The following is a 21364-nucleotide window of genomic DNA, read 5'->3' as shown; positions in this document are numbered from 1 at the left end:
AAGATAAAATATATTATGCTCACTTTGTTAAAGATGCCCATGTGGAAGCCGTCGCCCAGGTGATATTAATGCGTGTTGGGGGCTGTCTGTGGGCAGGCAGGATCCTTGTAGCCTGGGGCTTGGTTTTAGGACTAAGCTTTTCCCACCCTTTTTGATGTGGGGTGGTGCAATCCCAACATGCCCCAGATAAGTGACTTTGTATTAGAGACTTCCCTATTTTGTATATTGAATTAAAGGTTTTGATTTCTGCACTATAAAGTGGGGCAGTCCGAAAGCTTACTCTCTTGGTTCTTGAGATTTGCATTAGAGAGGAGAGAGCAGAGAAGAGAGAGCAGAGAAAGGCCACGTGGAAGAGGCCAGGAGAAGCAGCCAAGATGGTGGAGTGCTGAAGGAAAAGCCAGTTTGTGCAGAGTTTGTGCAGAGAGAAGGAAGGAGATGGGGAACAAAGGTGAATAAGTCTGGTGAGCTAGAAACCTTTGATTCTAGGAAACTTGGATAAAGTCAGTAGCTTTGTGAGCACTGAATGAGTGGGTTTTGGAGCCCAGTGTGTGTTTTTACTTGCCCGCCGGGTGCAAGCTAGGATTAAAGATGATGGCCCACCAGCTTTTGGCTCCATTGCTTCTTTACCAACTGTCTGAATCCAATGCGAACCTGCATGGGCCAGGCGGCTGTGATGGTGGCGGTGCCTACTGGCTTTACATAAACCAAGTGCAGAAGTTCCAGGGTGGCATCAAAACGGTAGCTCTACAGATGGTGGGAAGGTGGGTTGTGGGAGGGAGGGAGGTACAGGGTGGGGAGGAATTACTACAATGTATAGAACTGCTCCTGCTTGGAGATGTCAAGACCAGGGAAGCTCAGGAGCCTCACCCAAAAACTTTTCTGGGTAGAAAAATTGAGGAAAAACAAATCATTACTAATCCTTCATTTAACCCGAACTTTTTTTTTTTTTTAACCCTGTATCTCCATAGTAAATCTGGGTAGTTTCCTAAGCAAAGCACTTTTTGCATCATTCCTTTGTAGATTTCAACCCCCAAGTGGCTTGGACCTTGTCCAATTGCCCAAGCCAGACGGCATCTGCTCCCGGTTCCCGCTTCCTGGGCCTCAGTAAAAATGAGCTTGGGCGGGTGACGGGGGCGACCAGCCGTCTGGCCCTAGCCGCTTGCGCTCCCCAAAACCTCCCACCCCCACCCACGTGCGCACGGCCTTGTGGGTAACGCGGGGCCGCCAGGTGACAGCTAATGGCGGCGACTTCCTAAGCCGGCTGGCTGTAAAGAGGGCTCCAGAAGGCGCACAGCGGGATCTTCCGGGCGTCGCTCCGTTCCTGACTGCGGTTTCCCCGCGGTGGCAGCGGTCTCGGTGCGCAATGGACCGGCCGGCTGCGGCAGGAGCGGGGAGCGAGGGCGCCGGGGGCCCGGGCGTGGGCCTGGCGGGAGGCTGGAGGCGCCCTCGGATCGCTGGGGGCCCGGCCGCCGGCTCGCGGCAGCCCAGCGTAGAAACCCTGGACAGGTAAGCGGGACCGACCCGCCGTGGCCTCCTGCGCCGTAACTCCTAAGTGCCCCTCGTGACCCCAGCCGCCTCCTCGGTGCGCGCGGGTAAGAGGCTGGGATGCGGCGTGCCCCTTCTTGGTCCCTTACCTAGTATCTGCGGAGGCCCCAAACCCTTTTCCAACATCCTGGGCCCCTGACCTGGCTCATTTCCGCCTTGAGCGCAAGAGCTCTCCGCAGCCCTGGGGGACTTTGCAGTTGTCAAACCATTTCCAGTGCCATTACCTACTGTGTTTGGGCTGGCCTTGTCCTGGTCACAAATCACTGGGGAGGACATTTCACACGGGCTGCCCTCTTGTAGAGTGACCTTGTCTCCTGTGCTTTGAAGACCAACATATCTTAGCAATGTGAAGTTTGGGGTCTTTGATGTTGAGGTTGGGACTGGGGACTGGGAGGCACGGAACCCGCCAGTGTCAGAGCTGGTTCACCTGGAGGCAAAGGTACCCTGATTTGAAGAATTGGGATGGGAAACGCCTAAACTGCTCCTGATACATACATAACACACATTCGTTATCGTTCGCTAAACTTGGAAGGAACTGGTTGCTTGTTTTCACTAACACAGGAGCCTACTGCTTATTACGCAGTTTCAGAACTAAGATCCATCCATTAGAAGCATAAACTGACCTTGTCTAACTGAAGGGCCACTGTAACACGCCCAGTGCAAGGGGTGGGTAATCCCATCTCCAGAATATCAAGTATTCTCACATCTTGGCCATTGCACCAACACCAGAGTGCAGTTAGGCAGGAGAGACAGCTCCATCAGGTTCAGATGTTCATTCTTGCTTGGCTTAGTCACACTACTGAGCTGAACTTTTGGGAATTTCCAAAGGCATGAGAACAACTGAAACCCAATGTAATTACAGTGTATTTTAATAAGTTAATCACCCAAGTGGTCGGCTTCACTGAAAACTAATCACAGCTAAGACAGGTCTTGAAATGGCTTAGATTTCACTCACTGTGAATACTTTAATAATGTCTGAGGACTTGGAAAGTCAGAGAATATTTGCTTTATCACCTAGTGGAGAAGACCAGCAGTTTAAATAGAATGTGATAAGGGCTAGGGTAGGGTGAATATGGAAGTACTCTGGGTGGGGTATGTGTGGGAATCAGCTGAGAAGCTTTTAAAAGAACTCTGTGGCCAGGCCCTACTCCTGAGGCTTCGGATTGAGGAGGTTTGGTGGTGGTGGTGGTTCTGGGAGGCCCAGGAGTTAGTATTTAAAACCTCACAGCCTCAGTTTTGATCTGCTACATCAGTGGTAGTCAACTTGGTCCCTAGTGCCCACTTGTGGGTGTTCCAGCTTTCATGGTGGGCAGGAGCAGAACAACCAAAGTATAAATCAGGGGCCCCCAAACTTTTTACACAAGGGGCCAGTTCACTCTCCCTCAGACCGTTGGAGGGCTGGACTATAAAAAAAAAACTATGAGAGCCCTGGCCGGTTGGCTCAGCGGTAGAGCATGGTCCTGGCGTGCAGGGGTCCCGGGTTCGATTCCTGGCCAGGGCACACAGGAGAAGCGCCCATCTGCTTCTCCACCTCTCCCCCTCTCCTTCCTCTCTGTCTCTCTCTTCCCCTCCCGCAGCGAGGCTCCATTGGAGCAAAGATGGCCAGGGCGCTAGGGATGGCTCCTTGGCCTCTGCCCCAGGCGCCAGAGTGGCTCTGGTCATGACAGAGCAATGCCCCGGAGGGGCAGAGCATCGCCCCCTGGTGGGCAGAGCATCACCCCTGGTGGGCGTGCCGGGTGGATCCCGGTCTGGTGCATGCAGGAGTCTGTCTGTCTCTCCCCGTTTCCAGCTTCGGAAAAATACAAAAAAAAAAAAACCCCAAAAAAACCAAAAAACAAAAACAAACTATGAACAAATCCCTATGCACACTGCACATATCTTATTTTAAAGTAAAAAAACAAAACGGGAACAAATACAATATTTAAAATAAAGAACAAGTAAATTAAAATCAACAAACTGACCAGTATTTCAATGGGAACTATGGACCTGCTTTCGGCTAATGAGATAGTCAATGTCCAGTTCCATATTTGTCACTGCTAGCCATAACAAGTGATATGGCACGCTTCTGGAGCCATGTCGTGTGCATCCCACGTCACCGGAAGTAGTACTGTACATGAGCAATGCTGCACTTTGCAGTGCTGCCACATACAGTACTCCAGGGTGCATCCTGTGCTCCTCTCACTGACCACCAATGAAAGAGGGGCCCCTTCCAGAAGTGCAGCGGGGGCTGGATGCGGCCCACAGGCTGTAGTTTGGGGACCCCTGGTATAAATAAAAAGATAGATTTAACTATAGTAAGTCGTTTTATAAAGATTTATTCTGCCAAACTTAGCGAAAATCCGACATAAAGTACTGGTAAATAATAATTATTATATGCTTTAACTTGCTGTAACTCTGCTTTTTTTATTTTTATTTTTTAGCTGTAACTCTGCTTTATAAATTTTATAAAGTAAAGTTACTTCCCTACTTTATAAATCACCATTATTATGGAACTGATGGGTGGTTAGAATATTTTACTACTAACAGAGATACAAAAGTGGGCAGTAGGTACAAAAAGGTTGACTACCCCTGTGCTACATTGTGGATACATGGAGGTGTGGTACTGATTTTTTTGTTAGTGGTTGGGGGATTGGCGAGTACAGACAATAAGTGAGGGCCTTCTGAGGAAGCTGACATTTGAACTGAATGGTGAAGAATGAGAAGTTAGCCAGGGGACAGCGTTAGGTGGGCTTTGGGGACATTGGATTGGAATGTGCAGTCAGGCAGGTGGAGATGAGTGTGGGGAACTGGTGAGAGAAAGGTTTCGTTGGAAAGCAGTGGCCATATTTTGAAGAGGTTTGTCTGCCTTTTAGGGAATTATACCTTTATCTTCTGGGCCAGTGCTTCTTGGGGCATGGTTCTGTGTAACCTGCCATAGAATCACCTCCAATGCAAGATTCAAATGCAAGTCCTTGACTCTCACCCTAAATCTAGTCTGTCCACCTCTGGGATGGTGTCTGGAATTACCATATTTCCCTATGTATAAGACACACCCTTTTAAAAACATTTTGGTGTGCAAAATCTGGGTGCGTCTTATACAGTGGTTGGAGAATTTTTTACTTGCATTTAAGAAGTGTGGCATTACAAATGCCATAGATAGAACTGAGGATGAGGCGATATATGAAGACAGTGATTTGTCATCAGACACAGTTGAGGACAAGCTAATGGATGGGAGTTTTGACAGTGAGGAGGAGTTATATGAATTTTGTGATGAATAAAACTTGAGTTCAATAACTTTATGTAATACTATTTTTTTTCAAATTTCAGGCCCAAAATTAGGGTGCATCTTATACATGGGGGCATCTTATACATGGGGAAATATGGTATGCATTTTTAACAACCACCTCTTCTACATGTAGAGTGGACCATGTGTTGGTCTCCTTTGCCCAGGTTGGTACTGGTTTACCAGTTGGGCCAGTGTAGTTATTAATAGCATTCTCCCTGAACTCACAGTCATGCCTTAGTTTGGACAAGAAATTATATGGTCACTCTAGCTGTGGGGACCACAAAAGGATTTTCATCAGATGAGCTACAATGGGGTAGTCAACCTTTTTATAAAAACTGTGCACTTTTGCAGTGCTGCTCAACCTGGTCCCTACCGCCCACTAGTGGGTGTTCCAGCTTTCATGGTGGGCCAATCACAGCGCTTTTTGGTTGCTGTGCTACCATGAAAGCTGGAATGCCCACTAGTGGGTAGTAGGGAACAGGTTGACCAGCACTGCAAAAGTGGGTGGTTTTTATAAAAAGGTTGTCTACCCCTGAATGATGGGACTGACATTTGAGAACAATTACTCTACAGTAGTGAGGTGAATGGATTGGAAGTGGGGAGTCTTATTTAGCAGATTATGAAAATGCTGATTACTCACTCATTTTTTCTGCAAATATGCTTGCCTACTCTGTCAGGCACTGTTTTGGGCTGAGTGTATAGCAGGAACAGACACAAATCCCTGCCCTCAAGGAGCATATGTTTGATGGGAGAAAGACAGAAACAAAATAAAAGACCAAAACAAAACATACAAACAAACAAGTGAAATATGTTATCTGATAGGAAAAAAGTCAGTTGGAAAAGGGATGGGAAATGTTAAGGGTATGCACTTGGGTAGTGGTTGGAATTTCCTGTAGGGTGCTCACAGAAAGACTCACTGGGAAAGTCACATTTGAGTAATGCCCCCAATGAGGTAAAAGATCCAGTCATACAGATATCTGGGATGATTGTATTCTAGGCAGAGTCCTATGCACCCTGGGGTGAGAGTGAATGAAGTGTTCAAGGGTTAGCAAGGAGACCAGTGTGTCACTAGTGGAGGAGGGTGGAGCTAGGAAGAGAGCAGTAGGGGATGAAGGGCAGAGGAGTCACAGGGGCAAATGGTGGAGAGTCATGGGGAGCCATTGAATGTCTTGGAGAAGAGGAGTGACATAATCTGATGTAGATTTCAGTAAGATCTCAATGGCTGCTGTGTGGACAACAGAGTGAAAGGGCAAGGAGTTGAAGCAGAGAAACTAGCTGGTAGGAAGCTACTGTAGTCATCCAAGGGACAGAGGGTAGTGGTTTAGACTGGAGCAGTAGGGTAGAGGAAGGAGAATTAGTCAGGTTCTGGATATAATTTGAAGAAAACCTCCAGGGTAGAGCCAGTAGTGTTTGCTGAAGACTGGTTGTTGGGAAAGATAGAAGAAGAATCCAGGACGATCCCAAAGTTTCTTGCTTGTAGAAAATGGTGTTATTGAGATGGAGAAGCCTAATGAAGCAGTTTCAGGAGACTGGCAGGTTCTCAGCTCTGGATATATCAGTTATGAGATGCCAGTTATATGTCCTAGAGGCAGCTGGTTTATATGAGCCTGGACTTCAGAGGTGGTATTTAGGCTGCAGACCCCAGTTTGGGAGTTACAGGCATAGAGATGGGGCTTATGCCAAATTCATGAGGCAGGAGGAGAACACAGAAGAATGATGGGTGTCTGCTAAAGGAAACAGGAATAGGATTTGAGCAAGGTGCATTCACATGATATGAGATGCATGAGTGAAGGGAGTGCTGTGCCTGGGTAACTGGCTGTGCATTTCCCTGATTTAGAAAATGTAGGCAGCCCTGGCTGGTTTGCTCAGTGGTAGGGTGTTGACCTGATGTGTGGAAGTCCTAGGTTTGATCCCTGGTCAGGGCACACAAAAGAAGCAAGCATCTGCTTCTCCACCCTTCCCCCTCCTTCTTTCTCTCTCTCTTCCCTTTTTGCAGCCATGGTTTGATTGGTTTGAGCGCTTCGGCCCTGGGCACTGGGGATGGCTCTGTGAAGATGCTAAAAGTAGCTTGGTTGTGAGAATGGCCCCAGATGGGTAGAGCATCAGCCCCAGACAGGGGTTTCCAGGTGGATCCAAGTTGGGGTACATGTGGGAGTCTGTCTATCTCTCCTCTCACTTAAAAAAAATTTAAAAATAAATAGAAAACATGGGGCTGATGCTGGTTCAGAAATGTTGAGTTGGCAGAGTCTCTGAGACCGATTAGTGGAGACATCTTCTAGTATTATAGGCATCCAGATTCAGAGGGAGAGTCCAGGTTGGAGAAACGAAGCTGGGAGACCCCAAATGGTTGTTGTTACCAGACGTGTGGAGGGAAATTTCAGACTAATAAGAAGAGGTGGAGAAGAAGAGATATGGCCTCCCTTCTCAGGTCTTAGGCATGACTATGAGTGTGGAGCCTGGCTCTCTTGCTGTGCTTCAGCCCCCCCACACACACCTCCCCTAACCCCTGTGGACTGTGAGGCCCTCTCCTCTCTTCTAAATACTGTACTTCTCTTAATGATGTCAAAGCTGTGGTCCTGCAAGAGGATGTGGCTTGCTCAAGGTCACGGAGCTGTCAGATGACAGAAACAGGACTTGAGCCAGGCCTCCTGTGCACCCACCTGCTAAACCATGCTGTTTGTAACTTTGTTAGCCAGGATGCTTATGATTGCAGGTGACAAAAAACAAATCATGCTAGCTCAAGCCAAAAAGGAACTGTCTTGGTGTACATCACTGCTGCAAATGGGGAAAAATAGCCACGGGTACATTTGGAGCCAGAGTTGCAAATAGTGTTGTCAGGGCTCCCCCCACATTTGTTGTCTTTTTCTTGTCTTACTCTTTATCTCTGTGGGTTCCTCAGGGTGGTATGGGTGGGGAGTGACCTCCAAGGGGCTGGGGTGACCTCCAGGGTCTAAGAGAAACTCTTTGGATTGGCCCAGCCTAGGTCACTTCCCTATAAATGTGTGCAAGAGGAGCAAAGAGTCTGCCACCTTCCTTCCCCCTTCTCCACAGGGGTCTATGAAGTGTGTTTGTGTATGGGGGGGTTGCTCCCCACAGTGAAGTGTCTTTATCAGAAGAAAGAGAAAAGGATGCTGGGTAGATGTTAACAAGTCACTCACGGTGGGTAAACGGGTGGGTTTCCTACTGTTAGATTTGCAATCAGGGGTACGTCCTGACAGATAAAAAGGCCACGTGAAAAGTAAGAAAAGGATGCTATAACTGGGTAATGAAGATGATTTAGACCTTAGAAAGGAGACTAAAATCCCTCTCTTTTCTCTTTTTTTTTTTTTGTTAGAAATTGTGGTAAATGAATTCTTGGCATGTCATAGGAATGTCTGCACATTCAGAGAATGTTTTTACTTGTATTTTCAGTCCCACAGATAAGCACTGAGCTATCTTGGTCAAAGACTGCAATTTATTTATTTTAATTTTAATTTAATTTAATTTTCTTATTTTAGAGAGAAAGAGACAGGAAGGGAGAGAGAGGGAGGAGGGATGAGAAGCATCAACTTATAGTTGTGTCACTTCAGTTATTCATTGACTGCTTCTTATATGTGCCTTGACTGGGGGGCTCAAGATGAGCCAAAGACCCCCTTTCTCAAGCCAGCAACCTTGGGCTCAAGCTAGTGACCTTTGGGCTTAAGCTAGTGATGTTGAGATCATGTCAACAATCCCATGCTCAACCCAGTGAACCCACACTCAACCTGGCAACCTTGGGATTTCAAACCCAGGACCTCAGCATTCTGGATCAATTCAGAGACTACAATTTAGATCACTAATAGAGAATGCCAGGTATCTTTATTTTACTATTTCGGTTATTTTACATACTGCCTAATCCAGGTTTTTCTGTCCTTCTAATACACGAGTGTGGTTTTAATCAATGATGAGATTTTTAAAGGTCTGGAACATTCTTTACAGTGAAAGCCATCTGCAAGGTAAACTTTCTTAAGCATCCTTTGTCTTTTGTCCTTTTGCTTGATTTCTTTAGTGCTTTGACCAGGTGAGAGAGAAACCTGGCCCCTAAGGGCAATTTTTAATTCCCTCTCTGCCTAGTTTGTTTATGTGGTCTTTGAAGTCAGGAGAGAATAGTCTGACTACTTCCTTAGTCAAACACTGGAGCTTCAGTTTTTTCATCTGTAAAATGAGTCATTGTGAACTAGGGGTGAGGATGTGTGTGGAAATGTGTTGAACACTTTAGACTCTAAAGTTTAGAGCAGGGGTCCCCAAACTTTTTACACAGGGGGCCAGTTCACTGTCCCTCAGACTGTTGGAGGGCTGGACTATAAAAAAAACTATGAACAAATCCCTATGCACACTGCACATATCTTATTTTAAAGTAAAAAAACAAAATGGGAACAAATACAATATTTAAAATAAAGAATAAGTAAATTTAAATCAACAAACTGACCAGTATTTCAGTGGGAACTATGCTCCTTTCACTGACCACCAATAAAAGAGGTGCCCCTTCTGAAGTGTGACGGGGGCTGGATAAATGGCCTCAGGGGGCCGCAAGTGGCCCGTGGGCCATAGTTTGGGGACCCCTGGTTTAGAGCAACATACAAATGGAAGGTGATACATACCTTTTTCTTAACTTTTATTTAGAAAATTAAATTTAACAGAATGACAATGATCAATAAAAGTACATAGGTTTCAGGAAAACATTTCTATAGCATTTGAAGTATTGATTGTATTTTGTACCCATCACCCAAAGTCAAATCATTTTCTGTCATTGTATACTTGTCCCTATTTACTCCCTCCCCCCCACACTCTCCCCCATTCCCCTTCCCCTGGTAACCACTTCAATTTTTTCTAAGTCCATGAGTCTCAGTTTTATATCCTACCTATGTGTGAAATCATACAGTTCTTAGCTTTGTCTGATTTACTTATTTCACTCAGTATAGTGGTTTCAAGGTCCATCCATGTAATAAATGGCACTATTATCATTTCTTATGGCTGAGTAGTATTCCATTGTATATATGGACCACATTTTCTTTACCCAATCCTCTATGGAGGGAAACTGGTTGTTTCCATGTCTTGGCCACTGTGAATAAAGCTGTGATGAACATGAAGCCGCATGTGCCTTTATGTACCAATGTTGTCAAGTTTTTTTGGGTAGATACCCAGTAAAGGGATTGCAGGTTCGCGTGGTAGGTTAATTCTTAATTTTATGAGGAACACAATACAGGTGGTCTTTGGGTTACAACAGTCTTGACATATGACATTTTGAGGTTACGGTGCTCATTCCCATGAAGAAGAGCTATCTGCTGAGGACCTCATTCAGCTGGAGAAGCTGCTGATTGAAGAGGAAGAGATAGTAACCCCAGAACCCAAGAGATTTAGTACCAAGGGTTTGGCAGAAGATTTTTCTATGCTAGAGGATGGGTTGGGAAAATTTCAGGCTGAGGACCTCAGTGATGACAGATTCAGTAAGGTCTACAGAGCTGTTATGGATGGCTTGCAATGCTACGGGCGGATCTTGGAAGAGAAGAAGTCATCAACCTTTCAGACTAGCCTGGAACAATTTTTTAAGAAGGTAGAGAGAGGCCTGCAACAGGTCCTGTACCCTCTACATCAGCTACTTCTTGAGATGAAACACTTGTAGTACAGGTAGAATTATCTCCAGCGTCTCTTGCATGTTCCTTAGGCAATCCTGATTCACTTGACCCAGTATCTCCAGTACCTTTTTCAGGTTCTCCTGCCTCTCCAGCTTCTTCCTCTCAATAGGTTACTCTCTCCCACCTTGCAATGCCCCTTCCAGTGTGCAAGCCAACCACAGGAATAAATGTAAGGCTTTTTTTTTTTAGCACTCATTTTTTGATACTTTTTCTGTTACTACAGTACAGTGTATAGTACAGTATATTTATGTCCTTTTCCTTTTTCTGTGACTTAGTTGTGTTTTTATGATCTACATTATGGTTTTACAACTGTATTAGGCTAGGTAAAGTGACTTTAGGCTAGGGTGTGTTTCAGCTTACACCAAAATTCGGGTTACATCACCGTCATAGGAATGGAACTGTGTTGTAACCCAAGGATCCCATGTAATTTGAAGTTAGGTAGTGTAATACCTCCAGCTTCGTTCTTTTTCCTCAGTATTGCTTCAGCTATTCAGAGCTTTTTTATGGTTTCTTACGAACTTGGTGATTTTTTGTTCTATTTCTTTAAAAATGACGTTGGGATTTTGATGGTGATTGTATTAAATTTGTATATTGCTTTGGGTAATATGGCCATTTTAACTATATTGATTCTTCTTGTCCATGAACATAGAATATTTTTCCATTTTATTGTGTCTTTTTAAATTTCTTTCAATAATGCTTTGTAGTTTTCAGTATATAGGTCCTTCACATCCTTTGTTAAGTTTATTCCTTGTTGTTGTTTTTTTCTTGCAATAGTAAAAGGAATTGTTTTTTTGAGTTCATTTTTCAAAGTTTCATCATTGGCATATAGAGAAGCAATAGACTTTTATATATTGATTTTGTATCTCACAACTTGACTGTATTGGCTTATTGTTTCTAATAATTTTTTGGTGGAGTCCTTGGGGTTTTCTATATACGGGGTCATGTCTTCTACAAAAAGTGATACCTTTACTTTTTCTTTCCTGATATGCATGCCTTTTATTTCTTTCTCTTGCCTGATTGCTCTGGCTAGAACTTCCAGAACTATGCTGAATAAGGGTGGAGAAAGTGGGCAGCCTTCTCTTGCTCCTGATTTTACAGGAAAAGCCTTCAATTTTTCACCATTTATTTTGGTATTAAGTGAAGGTTTGTCATATATGGCCTTTATTATGTTGAGGTACTTTTCTTCTATTTCGATTTTTTGAGTGTTTTAAACATAACGGGACGTTGTATCTTATTGAATGCCGTTTCTTCATCTATTGATAGGTTCATATGATTTTTTTCTTTGTTTTGTTGATATGGTGTATTATGTTAATCGATTTCTGTATGTTGAACCATCCTTATGCTCTAGAATGAATCCTACTTGATCGAGATGTATCATTTTCTAAATTGTGTTGTTGTATTTAGTTTGCTAGTATTTTGTTTAGTATTTTAGCATCTGTATTCATTAGAGATATTGCTCTGTAGTTTTCTTTTTTTGTCCTGTCCTTGCCAGGTTTTGGTATCAGTTATGTTGATCTCATAAAATGTGTTAGGGGGTATTGCTTCATCTTTTTTGGAAGATTTTGAGATGAATAGGTACCAAACCTTTCAATGTTTGGTAGACTTCACTAGTGTAGCCATCTAGTTCTGGACTTTTACTTTTGGTGAGGTTTTTGATAGTTGTTTCTACTTCCTCCCTGCTTATAGGTCTATTTAGGTTTTCCCCTTCTATGTGACTCAGTCTAGAAAGATTGTAAAGTTCTAGGAATTGATTCCTTTCTTCTAGGTTGTTGAATTTGGTGGCAAACAATCTTTCATAATGTTCTACTATGATCTTTTGTATATCCGTGATGTCTGTGTTAATTTCTCCTCTTTCATTTTGGATTTTGTTTATATGAGTCCTTACTCTTTTTTCTTTAGTGAGTCCAGCCAGGTGTTTGTCAATTTTATTAATCTTTTCAAAGAACCAGCTCTTTATTGTGTTATTTTTTTCTGCAGTTTTTTTGTTCTCTATTTCATTTAGTTCTGTTCTAGTTTTTACTATTTTCATTCTTCTGCTGACTTTGCGTTGGCTTTGTTCTCTTTTTTCTAGTTCCTTAAGGTGTAATATTAGGTTGTTTATTTGGAATCTCTCTTGTCTCTTGATATAATCCTGTAACGATATAAACTTCCCTTTTATTATGGTTTTTGCTGCATCCCAGAAATTTTGGCATGTCGTGTTGTCATTTTTTTTTTTTTTGGTATTTTCCTGAAGCTGGAAATGGGGAGGCAGTCAGACAGACTCCCACATGTGCCTGACTGGGATCCACCCAGCATGCCCACCAGGGGGCAATGCTCTGCCCATCCGGGGCATCACTCTGCTGCAACCAGAGCCATTCTAGTGCCTGAAGCAGAGGCCACAGAGCCATCCTCAGCACCCGGGCCAACCCTACTCCAATGGAGCCTTGGCTGCGGGAGGGGAAGAGAGAGACAGAAGGGAAGGAGAGGGGGAGGGGTGGAGAAATAGATGGGCGCTTCTCCTGTGTGCCCTGGCTGGGAATCGAACCCAGAACTCTTGCATGCCAGGCCGACGCTCTACCACTGAGCCAACCGGCCAGGGCCGTGATTTTCATTTGTCTGTAAATATGTTTTGATCTCTGCTTTTATTTATTTTTTTACCCAGTCATTTTTAGAAGTATGTTGTTTAATTTCCACAGCTTTTTGGTTTCTTTACTTCCTATTTGCAAGTGAATTCTAATTTCAAAGCATTATGGTCAGAAAGTATGCTGGTATAATTTCAGTCTTCCTGAATTTGTTCATATTAATTTTGTGGCCCAATATATAGTCTATCCTTCAGGATGTTCCATGTACACTGGAGAAGAATGTCTAATCTGATATTTTGGGATGAAATGTCCTATAAATCTCTGTTATGTCCATTTCATCCAGTGTATCATTTAAGGCTGATATTTATTTACTGATTTTGTTTGGATGATTTATTTAAAGCTGTCAGTGGTGTGAATTTTTTTTTATTCACTGAGAGGAGGGGAGGTAGTGACAGACTCCCACATGCACCCCACCTGGGATCCACCCAGCAAGCCCACTAGGGGGCGATTGTCTGCCCATCTGGGGCCCTTGCTCTGCTGCAACCAGAACCATTTTTTAAATTTTATTTTTTATTTTAGTGAAAGGAGGAGAGGCAGAGACAGACTCTCGCATGTGACCTGACCGGGATCCACCCAGCAAGCCCATTAGGGGGTGATGCTCTATCTGGGGCTGTTGCTTTGTTGCAAATTGAGCCCTTCTTTAGCGCCTGTGGTGGAGGCCATGGAGCCATCCTCAGCGCCCAGGGCCAGCTTGCTCTAACCGAGCCACGGCTGCAGGAGAGGAGGAGAGAGAAAGAGAGAGAGAGATTCAAGAAGGGGGGAGGGATGGAGAAGCCGATGGGCACTTCTCCTGTGTGCCCTGGTCGGAAATCGAACCTGGAACATTCACACGCTGCGCTGATGCTCTGCCACCGAGCCAACTGGTAAGGGTCCCAAGTATGATTTTTTGTCTGTTTCTATTTTTAGATCATATAGTATAGATATTTTATGTATTTTAGTGGTTCCTGGTTCGGTGTATATACATTAAGAAGTGTTATGTCTTCTTGATACAGTGTCCCCTTTATCATTATGATATATCCATATTGTCTCTGGTTACCTTTGTTGTCTTGAACTCAGCATTGTCAGATATGAGTATAGCTACATCTGCTTTTTTTTGTATATTATTTGCTTGAAGAATCATTTTTCAACCTTTCACTCTGAGTCTGCTTTTGTTCATGTAGCTTAGACTATCTCTTAAAGATAACATATGGTTGGGTTGTGCTTTTTTATACAATCTGCTACTCTGTACCTCTTTATTGGTGAGTTTAGTCCATTTACACTTAGGCTAATTAGTAGCACTTGAGGATTTCTTATAGCCATTTTATGTTTTATTTTCTGATAGCTCTGTTTCTTGTTTGGTTCTTCTCTTTTTTGTTTCAGTTGTTTTTGTTTGGTGGTTGTCCATATTTTTTTCCCCTGTTTCTTTTTTTTTATCCTGTCTGTTTCAGTAGTGGCTTTTTCGTGGGTGTTTACCATTAGGTTATTAACCCTTTGAGTAGTGAGTTTTTTTCATGCTCACTGATCCCCAGGAGTGAGTTTTTTTTTCAAAAAATGAAATTAGTTCCAGTTCCAGTTTTATTAACTTAAAATCATGTTTGATAACCAATTTATGGAAACAAGAACATACATTTGCCTTTTTTTTTTTTTGGTATTTTTCCGAAGTTGGAAACGGGGAGACAGTCAGACTCCCGGATGCGCCCGACTGGGATCCGCCTGGCATGCCCACCAGGGGGCGATGCTTTGCCCATCTGAGGTGTTGCTCTGTTGCAACCAGAGCCATTCTAGTGCCTGAGGCAGAGGCCACGGAGCCATCCTCAGCGCCTGGGCCAACTTTGCTCCAATGGAGCCTTGGCTGCAGGAGGGGAAGAGAGAGAAAGGAGAGAGGGAGTGGTGGAGAAGCAGATGGATGCTTCTCCTTTGTGCCCTGGCCGGGAATCGAATCCGGGACTCCTGCATGCCAGGCTGATGCTCTACCACCGAGCCACTGGCCAGAGCCCATTTGCCTTTTTTTAATGTTGCCTTACAAATTATTAAAATAAAAAATTTTGTACGATTATACTCTGAATGGTCAGGAGACATGAGGATGTACATGAATGTTCGTACTACTCAAAGGGTTAAAAGAAAAATGTTCATATGTACAAGAATCCTTTGTCCTATGAAAGTAAAAGGAAAAATAAATTTCTGTTTTGAGAAGTTACTGTTTTCTTCCAGTTGGTGTTGCTGTATTACAAATTTTAGCTCTATAATATTCCTGGGCTGTCCTCTGCTGAAATGTTGCTGTCTCAATGATGTAGGTGGGGCCGCAGTTGCATTGGTGTAGGGGCTTGTGAGGGTTTTACCGATTCTGTTTTCTGGCTTTGGCTTTCTGGCTTTTTGACTCTAGTAATGGTGATCTCAGGCATCAGAGTGCTCCTTCCCAGTCTCAACAGCCTGGGTACCAGACACGGAGCGCCTTTTTTCTTCAGGGGAGACAGTGGCTTTGGAGAGCTGGCTGTTGGCTTTGTCTCTGCCACTCTCCATACTGCAAGGTGAGGGAGGTGGGATCTGGGAGGCTGAGGGGCTGCACTCTGGTTTTCTCTGTCTCTGCTGAGTGCAGGCTGAAGGCAGACCATGGAAACGCTGGCCATGACCCTGCGCTCTGCTGCTACTTTGGTTCAGTATCTTCCCCTCTGCTCATTTATCTCACTACTCCTCCCAGCAGAAGGAGGCCCAGTCATTCCAGGTTTCCCTGTCCGTACCCCTCAGACAAAACCCAGGCATCTGAGCTTCCCTTTTCCCCATAGTCTGTCAGGGAAAAAAAACACCCAGTCTCTCCAGTATGTCTCCTCTTCAGAGCTGACTGAATGAATGTGTTTTATCTTCTTCCCTTTTCCACCGGTCCCACCTTAAGTCCGTTTGGTGCACAGATCTTTCAGGCATGCCTTCACGTCCAGCTGGGGTCCCTTCACTATGTTATAGTTATTCAATTTGTTGACATTTTAAAGGGAGAGATCAGGAATATCTCTCACATTGCCATTACTATGATGTCATCTCAAGGTGCTATATTTATTACATTGTAATATTCTCATATTGGCTAGCATCTGTGGTGCTGTCCTCTGTTTTGCCCTCCAGGTCAGTGAGTTGGCCACTACTGGTTGTGCCATGTTCTGGTAGAACAATCCTAATGGAGCTAGAGGCAGGCCTTCCACTTTCTGACTGGGCATATCCCCTCTTCACCAATTTTCTCATCTCAGAAACAAGTTTGCTATTCCCTTTTATGTCTTCTTATCTCATTGTGTTTTTGAGGCTCTGATATAATAATGGAGAAGAAGAGCCTTTTGTAAGACATCAAAGCCCCTACACAAATCTAAGATAGCATTATTACTAGATACAGGACATGATTTTTCTATTCTATTCTTTTAAAAATCACATAATCAACTTTTATCCATTAAGAGTCACTTTGGTATACTCAAGATTACATTTTCTAGTTTTAAAACAGCAACATGAAATCAATTGTTTGAAAAGCATATACTTTAAGATAAATATTTCACTTGAGAATTAATTTTCTGTACATATCATATTAAGAATATCCACTCTATATACAAGGGTTGGGAAAAGTAGGTTTACAGTTGTTCATATGGAAAATAATATAGTAATTGATAATTAATAGTACAAGAATAAACTTTGATATACTCACAACTGTCAACCTACTTTTGCCCACTCCTGTAATTTTAAGAGTAAAATTCCATTAAATGATAGGGAATTACTTGCTTAGAATCTTAAATTTAAAAATAAATTGTTGATTCATTTAAAATCAATCTGGAAGCTAATCTTCCTAGTGGTTAGTTATTTCAGTTCTTATATTAATATTAAGGTAAAGGAAGAAATACAAATGGCCAACAGATATATGAAAAGATGCTCATCTTTGTTAGTTATTAGAGAAATGCAAATCAAAACTGCAATGAGATACCACCTCACACCTGTTAGATTAGCTATTATTAACAAGACAGGTAATAGCAAATGTTGGAGAGGCTGTGGAGAAAAAGGAACCCTCATACACTGTTGGTGGGAATGTAAAGTAGTACAACCATTATGGAAGAAAGTATGGTGGCTCCTCAAAAAACTGAAAATAGAATTACCTTATGACCCAGCAATCCCTCTACTGGGTATATACCCCCAAAACTCAGAAACATTGATACGTAAAGACACATGCAGCCCCATGTTCATTGCAGCATTGTTCACAGTGGCCAGGACATGGAAACAACCAAAAAGCCAGTCAATAGATGACTGGATAAAGAAGATGTGGCACATATACACTATGGAATACTACTCAGCCATAAGAAATGATGACATCGGATCATTTACAGCAAAATGGTGGGATCTTGATAACATTATACGAAGTGAAATAAGTAAATCAGAAAAAAACAGGAACTGCATTATTCCATACATAGGTGGGACATAAAAGTGAAACTAAGAGACATTGATAAGAGTGTGGTAGTTACAGGGGGAGGGGGAAGAGGGAGAGGGAAAGGGGGAGGGGGAGGGGCACAAAGAAAACTAGATAGAAGGTGACAAAGGACAATCTGACTTTGGGTGATGGGTATGCAACATAAGTGAATGACAAGATAACCTGGAGTTGTTATCTTTGAATATATGTATCCTGATTTATTGATGTCACCCCATTAAAAAATAAAATTATTAAAAAAAATAAAAATAAATAAATAAAACCACAATGAAAAAAAATATTAAGGTAAACAAGTAGTCTAATAAAACTTTGTCTTAAAACATGTGGCATAGTGGTTAGAGTGTCGACTTGGAACTGTGAGATTTCTGGTTCACAACCCTGGAGTTGCCTGGTCAAGGCACATGTGACAAGCAATGAACAATTAAAGTGAATCAACTATGGGTTCATATTTCTTACTCCTCATCCCTGTCTCATCTCTCCCTGTAAAATCAATAAATAAAATCTTTATAAAATGTACATATATCCCCATTCAGTTTTTCTGAGAGCCTATGTCTTAAAATATCTTAATCACATTATTTCTTTTAGTCCTACAGGGTCGCATGTTGAATGGTGTAAACAGCTTATAGCTGCTACAATTTCTAGTCAGATTTCAGGTTCAATGACATCAGAACATATATCCAGAGATTACAAGGTAAGCATCATTGAGTCCTTAATAAATTTTCAATATGCTAAGTAGCCAAGAAGCTTTGCAATTTTTATTGGTTGATTCTTGTATATGCCCTGAATGGGGATGGAACCCACAACCTTGGTATATTAGGATGATGCTCTAACCAACTGAGCTATCCAGTCAGGGCTGGAAGCTTTGCAATTTTACTTTGAGTAAGACTTTGGCCCCTTGTTGCTGGATGACCATTTGGGAAGAAGGCTGAAAGGTTCTCTGTTATTAAACCTGAACTTTAGAAGAGAAACTTTACCAGAATCTAGTATATGTGGTCATAATTTTGTAATTGAGAGGTAAAATGGTCTTTATAATCATTTTTAAAATTACTTTCATTTTACAATTTATTATATAATGCATTTTATTATATATTATATTTTTATATTTTATTATAATAAATATCTATACTTTGTTAATATTCTGAATTTTAGAAAATGTTGATGTACAGTATTTCCCTAATGTCAATTACAGTAGTACCTTGAGATACGAATTTAATTTGTTCTGTAACTGAGCTTGTAAATCAGTCAACTCGTATATCAAACTGCCGATACTGGACCCATGTGCCAATGCGCCAACTAGCGGCAGCTTCCCGAATCATGACTCATATCTCGGAATTTTGCTCGGATCTTAAATAAAGATACGGACCAAGTCGCAGCTCTTATCTTAAGAAAAAAAATTTTGTATGTTGGTCTGTTCGTATCTCAAGGTACCACTGTATACAATTTTTTTCTGTATTTAGGTATTATCTGTGAGTACTCAGCATTAATATGTGATTACAATGTAAAAAATTTGCAAAATCTCAAGAATATTGTATGGGCAGCCTGATTTTTTTAGTCCTTATTAAATTAAGAAATATCTTTTTTGTTTAGTTTTAAAGTTGGATTTCCTGCTTATTCTAAAGTTACGAGTGATAAGCTTCTTGTCAACAGAGAGGGGCTGAGATTCTTTTACTCAACACTGATTTCCTAGAATGATTCTGGAACTTAGCAGGTGCTCAATAATATTTGTTGAATCAATTAACAAATAAAAAACTTGAGTGCTCCATCTTTTAGGTTAACGATTAACTTTGTTTTAATGTCAGTAAACTATTAACAGGTACATTAACTGAAACCATGTTTATATTTCAGCAATAATGCTTGCTTGAATTGAGGTTTCAGCTTATTATAGTTATTTTTGCTTGCTAGTAAGAAACAGTTGATTTTTTCACAAGTATATGCGAGTTATATTTAGTATTCTGGACTACCTTCAATCAACAGTCTCTGAAAATCATGGGCCTTACCAAGCATGAAATCTTACAGACAATTCAAGAACTACAGTAAAGATTTTAATTCATTCCTAATAGCTGCTCTTTGTTTAAGGTCACTGGCCTCAGTTCCTCTTTAGCTTATAATGTAGGAAGTGCAGAGGCTGACTCAAGAGGCCATGTAATTGAGATTTGGCTGTCATGTTGTATTTGCTTCATCCAAACTTCATCAAAAGTCGGATGCTTTTGATTACACCTACCGAAGGAAAGCATGGCTATAGATTAGTAGAGATGGGATGATCTGGTCAGCCAGAAGAGTGACAGTATACTCCTTAATAGGTTTCCCTGCTATCTGGTTTTCATTTTACCTATGTAGGAACAGGGCTTTTGGTCCTCAAAACCCAGCTGGGCAATATACCATCTCCAGGTGGGAGAAACTTCTGCTACCTCACTGATATGCCTGAGTGGCTGATCACTGAGCAGCTGCTGACCCTACTGATCCTGGTCACCCTATTGCCCCCACTTTAGCTAAGAAACTACCCGGCTGAGTGGAGAGGCTCAAAGACCCATATTAGCAGAGAATAGTTCTCAGACCTTGGAGTGATCTTTTGTATGGACAATTATGAGTTAACTGTAATATTTTCATTTTGTTGAATACTTGTTAGTGCTATACTGGTTCTATAAAAAATTGAATGTTGATTGTGTGCATAGTTTTCTAACTGCTACATTAATAGATCTGTACTTTAGCATGAAGCAACTAAGTTTTTTTTCTGTTTCAATTTTTTGTGTAGCAGAACTGGCTCATGTTGAAATGGTTTAACAGATAGTATTCATAAAAAAATCTTTTATATACTTTGTAAATTGAATTTAAAGTACCTACATCAAATCATAACTAAAGCCTTTGATTAATTATTGTAAAACAGTATGTCTTATAATTGTTGGAATCCATGGGAGTCTGAAAAGACCAGAGTAACAGGCTTTATTGGAAGGAAGAAAGGAACCCTGCCGGGTACTTCTCCAGGGAGAAGTGCACCGATTACAGACCAGGGGTGAATTTTATAGGGTTTGCGAGATCCTGAGGGTGTACCGAGTCGAAATTACTGGTATGTGCCCTTTTACAGTTTTACGATTTCAGCTTTCTGGAATTCTTCTGCCTCAGGGGCGATTGTCCAGTAAGTAAGGATGAGGTCAGGCAGCCAGGTGGAACAACAAAAGTACAGTTGGAATTTCATATATCTATTATTTCTCAACTCTGTGGTATGATAAAAAAGGAAAAGGGAGGGGAAGGAAAGGGTATGGGGTTCAGGAAGGAGGTTTGTCTCGGACTGGCCATCTTCTGGAGCTACTTCCTACTGTTATCCTATTGGGGGCCTCCTTCATGAACCTCTCCCTGGGACAGTTGGAGTAGGGGTGTATTTATAGGGTTCCAGATTCTTCTGTTTCACGAGGGCAGGTTTCAGGGTTGGTGTGTAGGGTTAGGTAGATTTTTCCATTTTTCTGATCAGCAGAGGTCTGCATGCGGTTCTGTAAGAAGCTAGTGAACAAACGTAAGAGACAGGGTCCAAAAGTTAGAAAAATAAATAGGAGAGTGAGTGGACCAATGAAAGGCAATAGTCAAGACACCCAGTTTCTGTGAAAACACTGATTCTATGTTTACAAATTCACTGGGCTTCAGAGAGAAAAAGAGTAGGAATAAGGGAAGTGGCCAGTTCCCCTGCCCCTAGACCTATTTTTATAGAAATTTTTATAACAACAGGAAGAGGGGATTACCTGTATAGCTTGTTTGGTCCTTAGATTGACGGGTAGTGTATTAGGAACCAGAAGAGGCTCATGGGGTGGGATTAGGTTGATACTTGGAGTGAGATAGATTAGGGTACAGGTTTTTGTCTAATTAG

At 42.2% G+C, this 21364-nt stretch overlaps 1 protein-coding gene across 6 annotated transcripts in view; it reads left to right on the top strand.

The window, feature by feature from the left end:
• The first annotated feature begins 1212 nt into the window (after positions 1-1212).
• Positions 1213-21364, top strand: part of MTMR1 (myotubularin related protein 1) — a 100260-nt gene continuing 80108 nt past the window's right edge. For all 6 annotated transcript variants that reach the window (XM_066356162.1, XM_066356160.1, XM_066356161.1 and 3 more), the window contains exons 1-2: positions 1213-1506; positions 18094-18199. In XM_066356162.1, the coding sequence (XP_066212259.1) occupies positions 1364-1506; positions 18094-18199 (249 nt within the window). In that variant the 5' untranslated portion in view covers positions 1213-1363. The remainder of the gene's footprint in view (positions 1507-18093; positions 18200-21364) is intronic.

This window comes from Saccopteryx leptura, chromosome X (genome assembly GCF_036850995.1).
Source record: "Saccopteryx leptura isolate mSacLep1 chromosome X, mSacLep1_pri_phased_curated, whole genome shotgun sequence".
NCBI classification, from domain to species: domain Eukaryota; kingdom Metazoa; phylum Chordata; class Mammalia; order Chiroptera; family Emballonuridae; genus Saccopteryx; species Saccopteryx leptura.
This window is presented reverse-complemented; position numbering and strand designations above follow the sequence as displayed.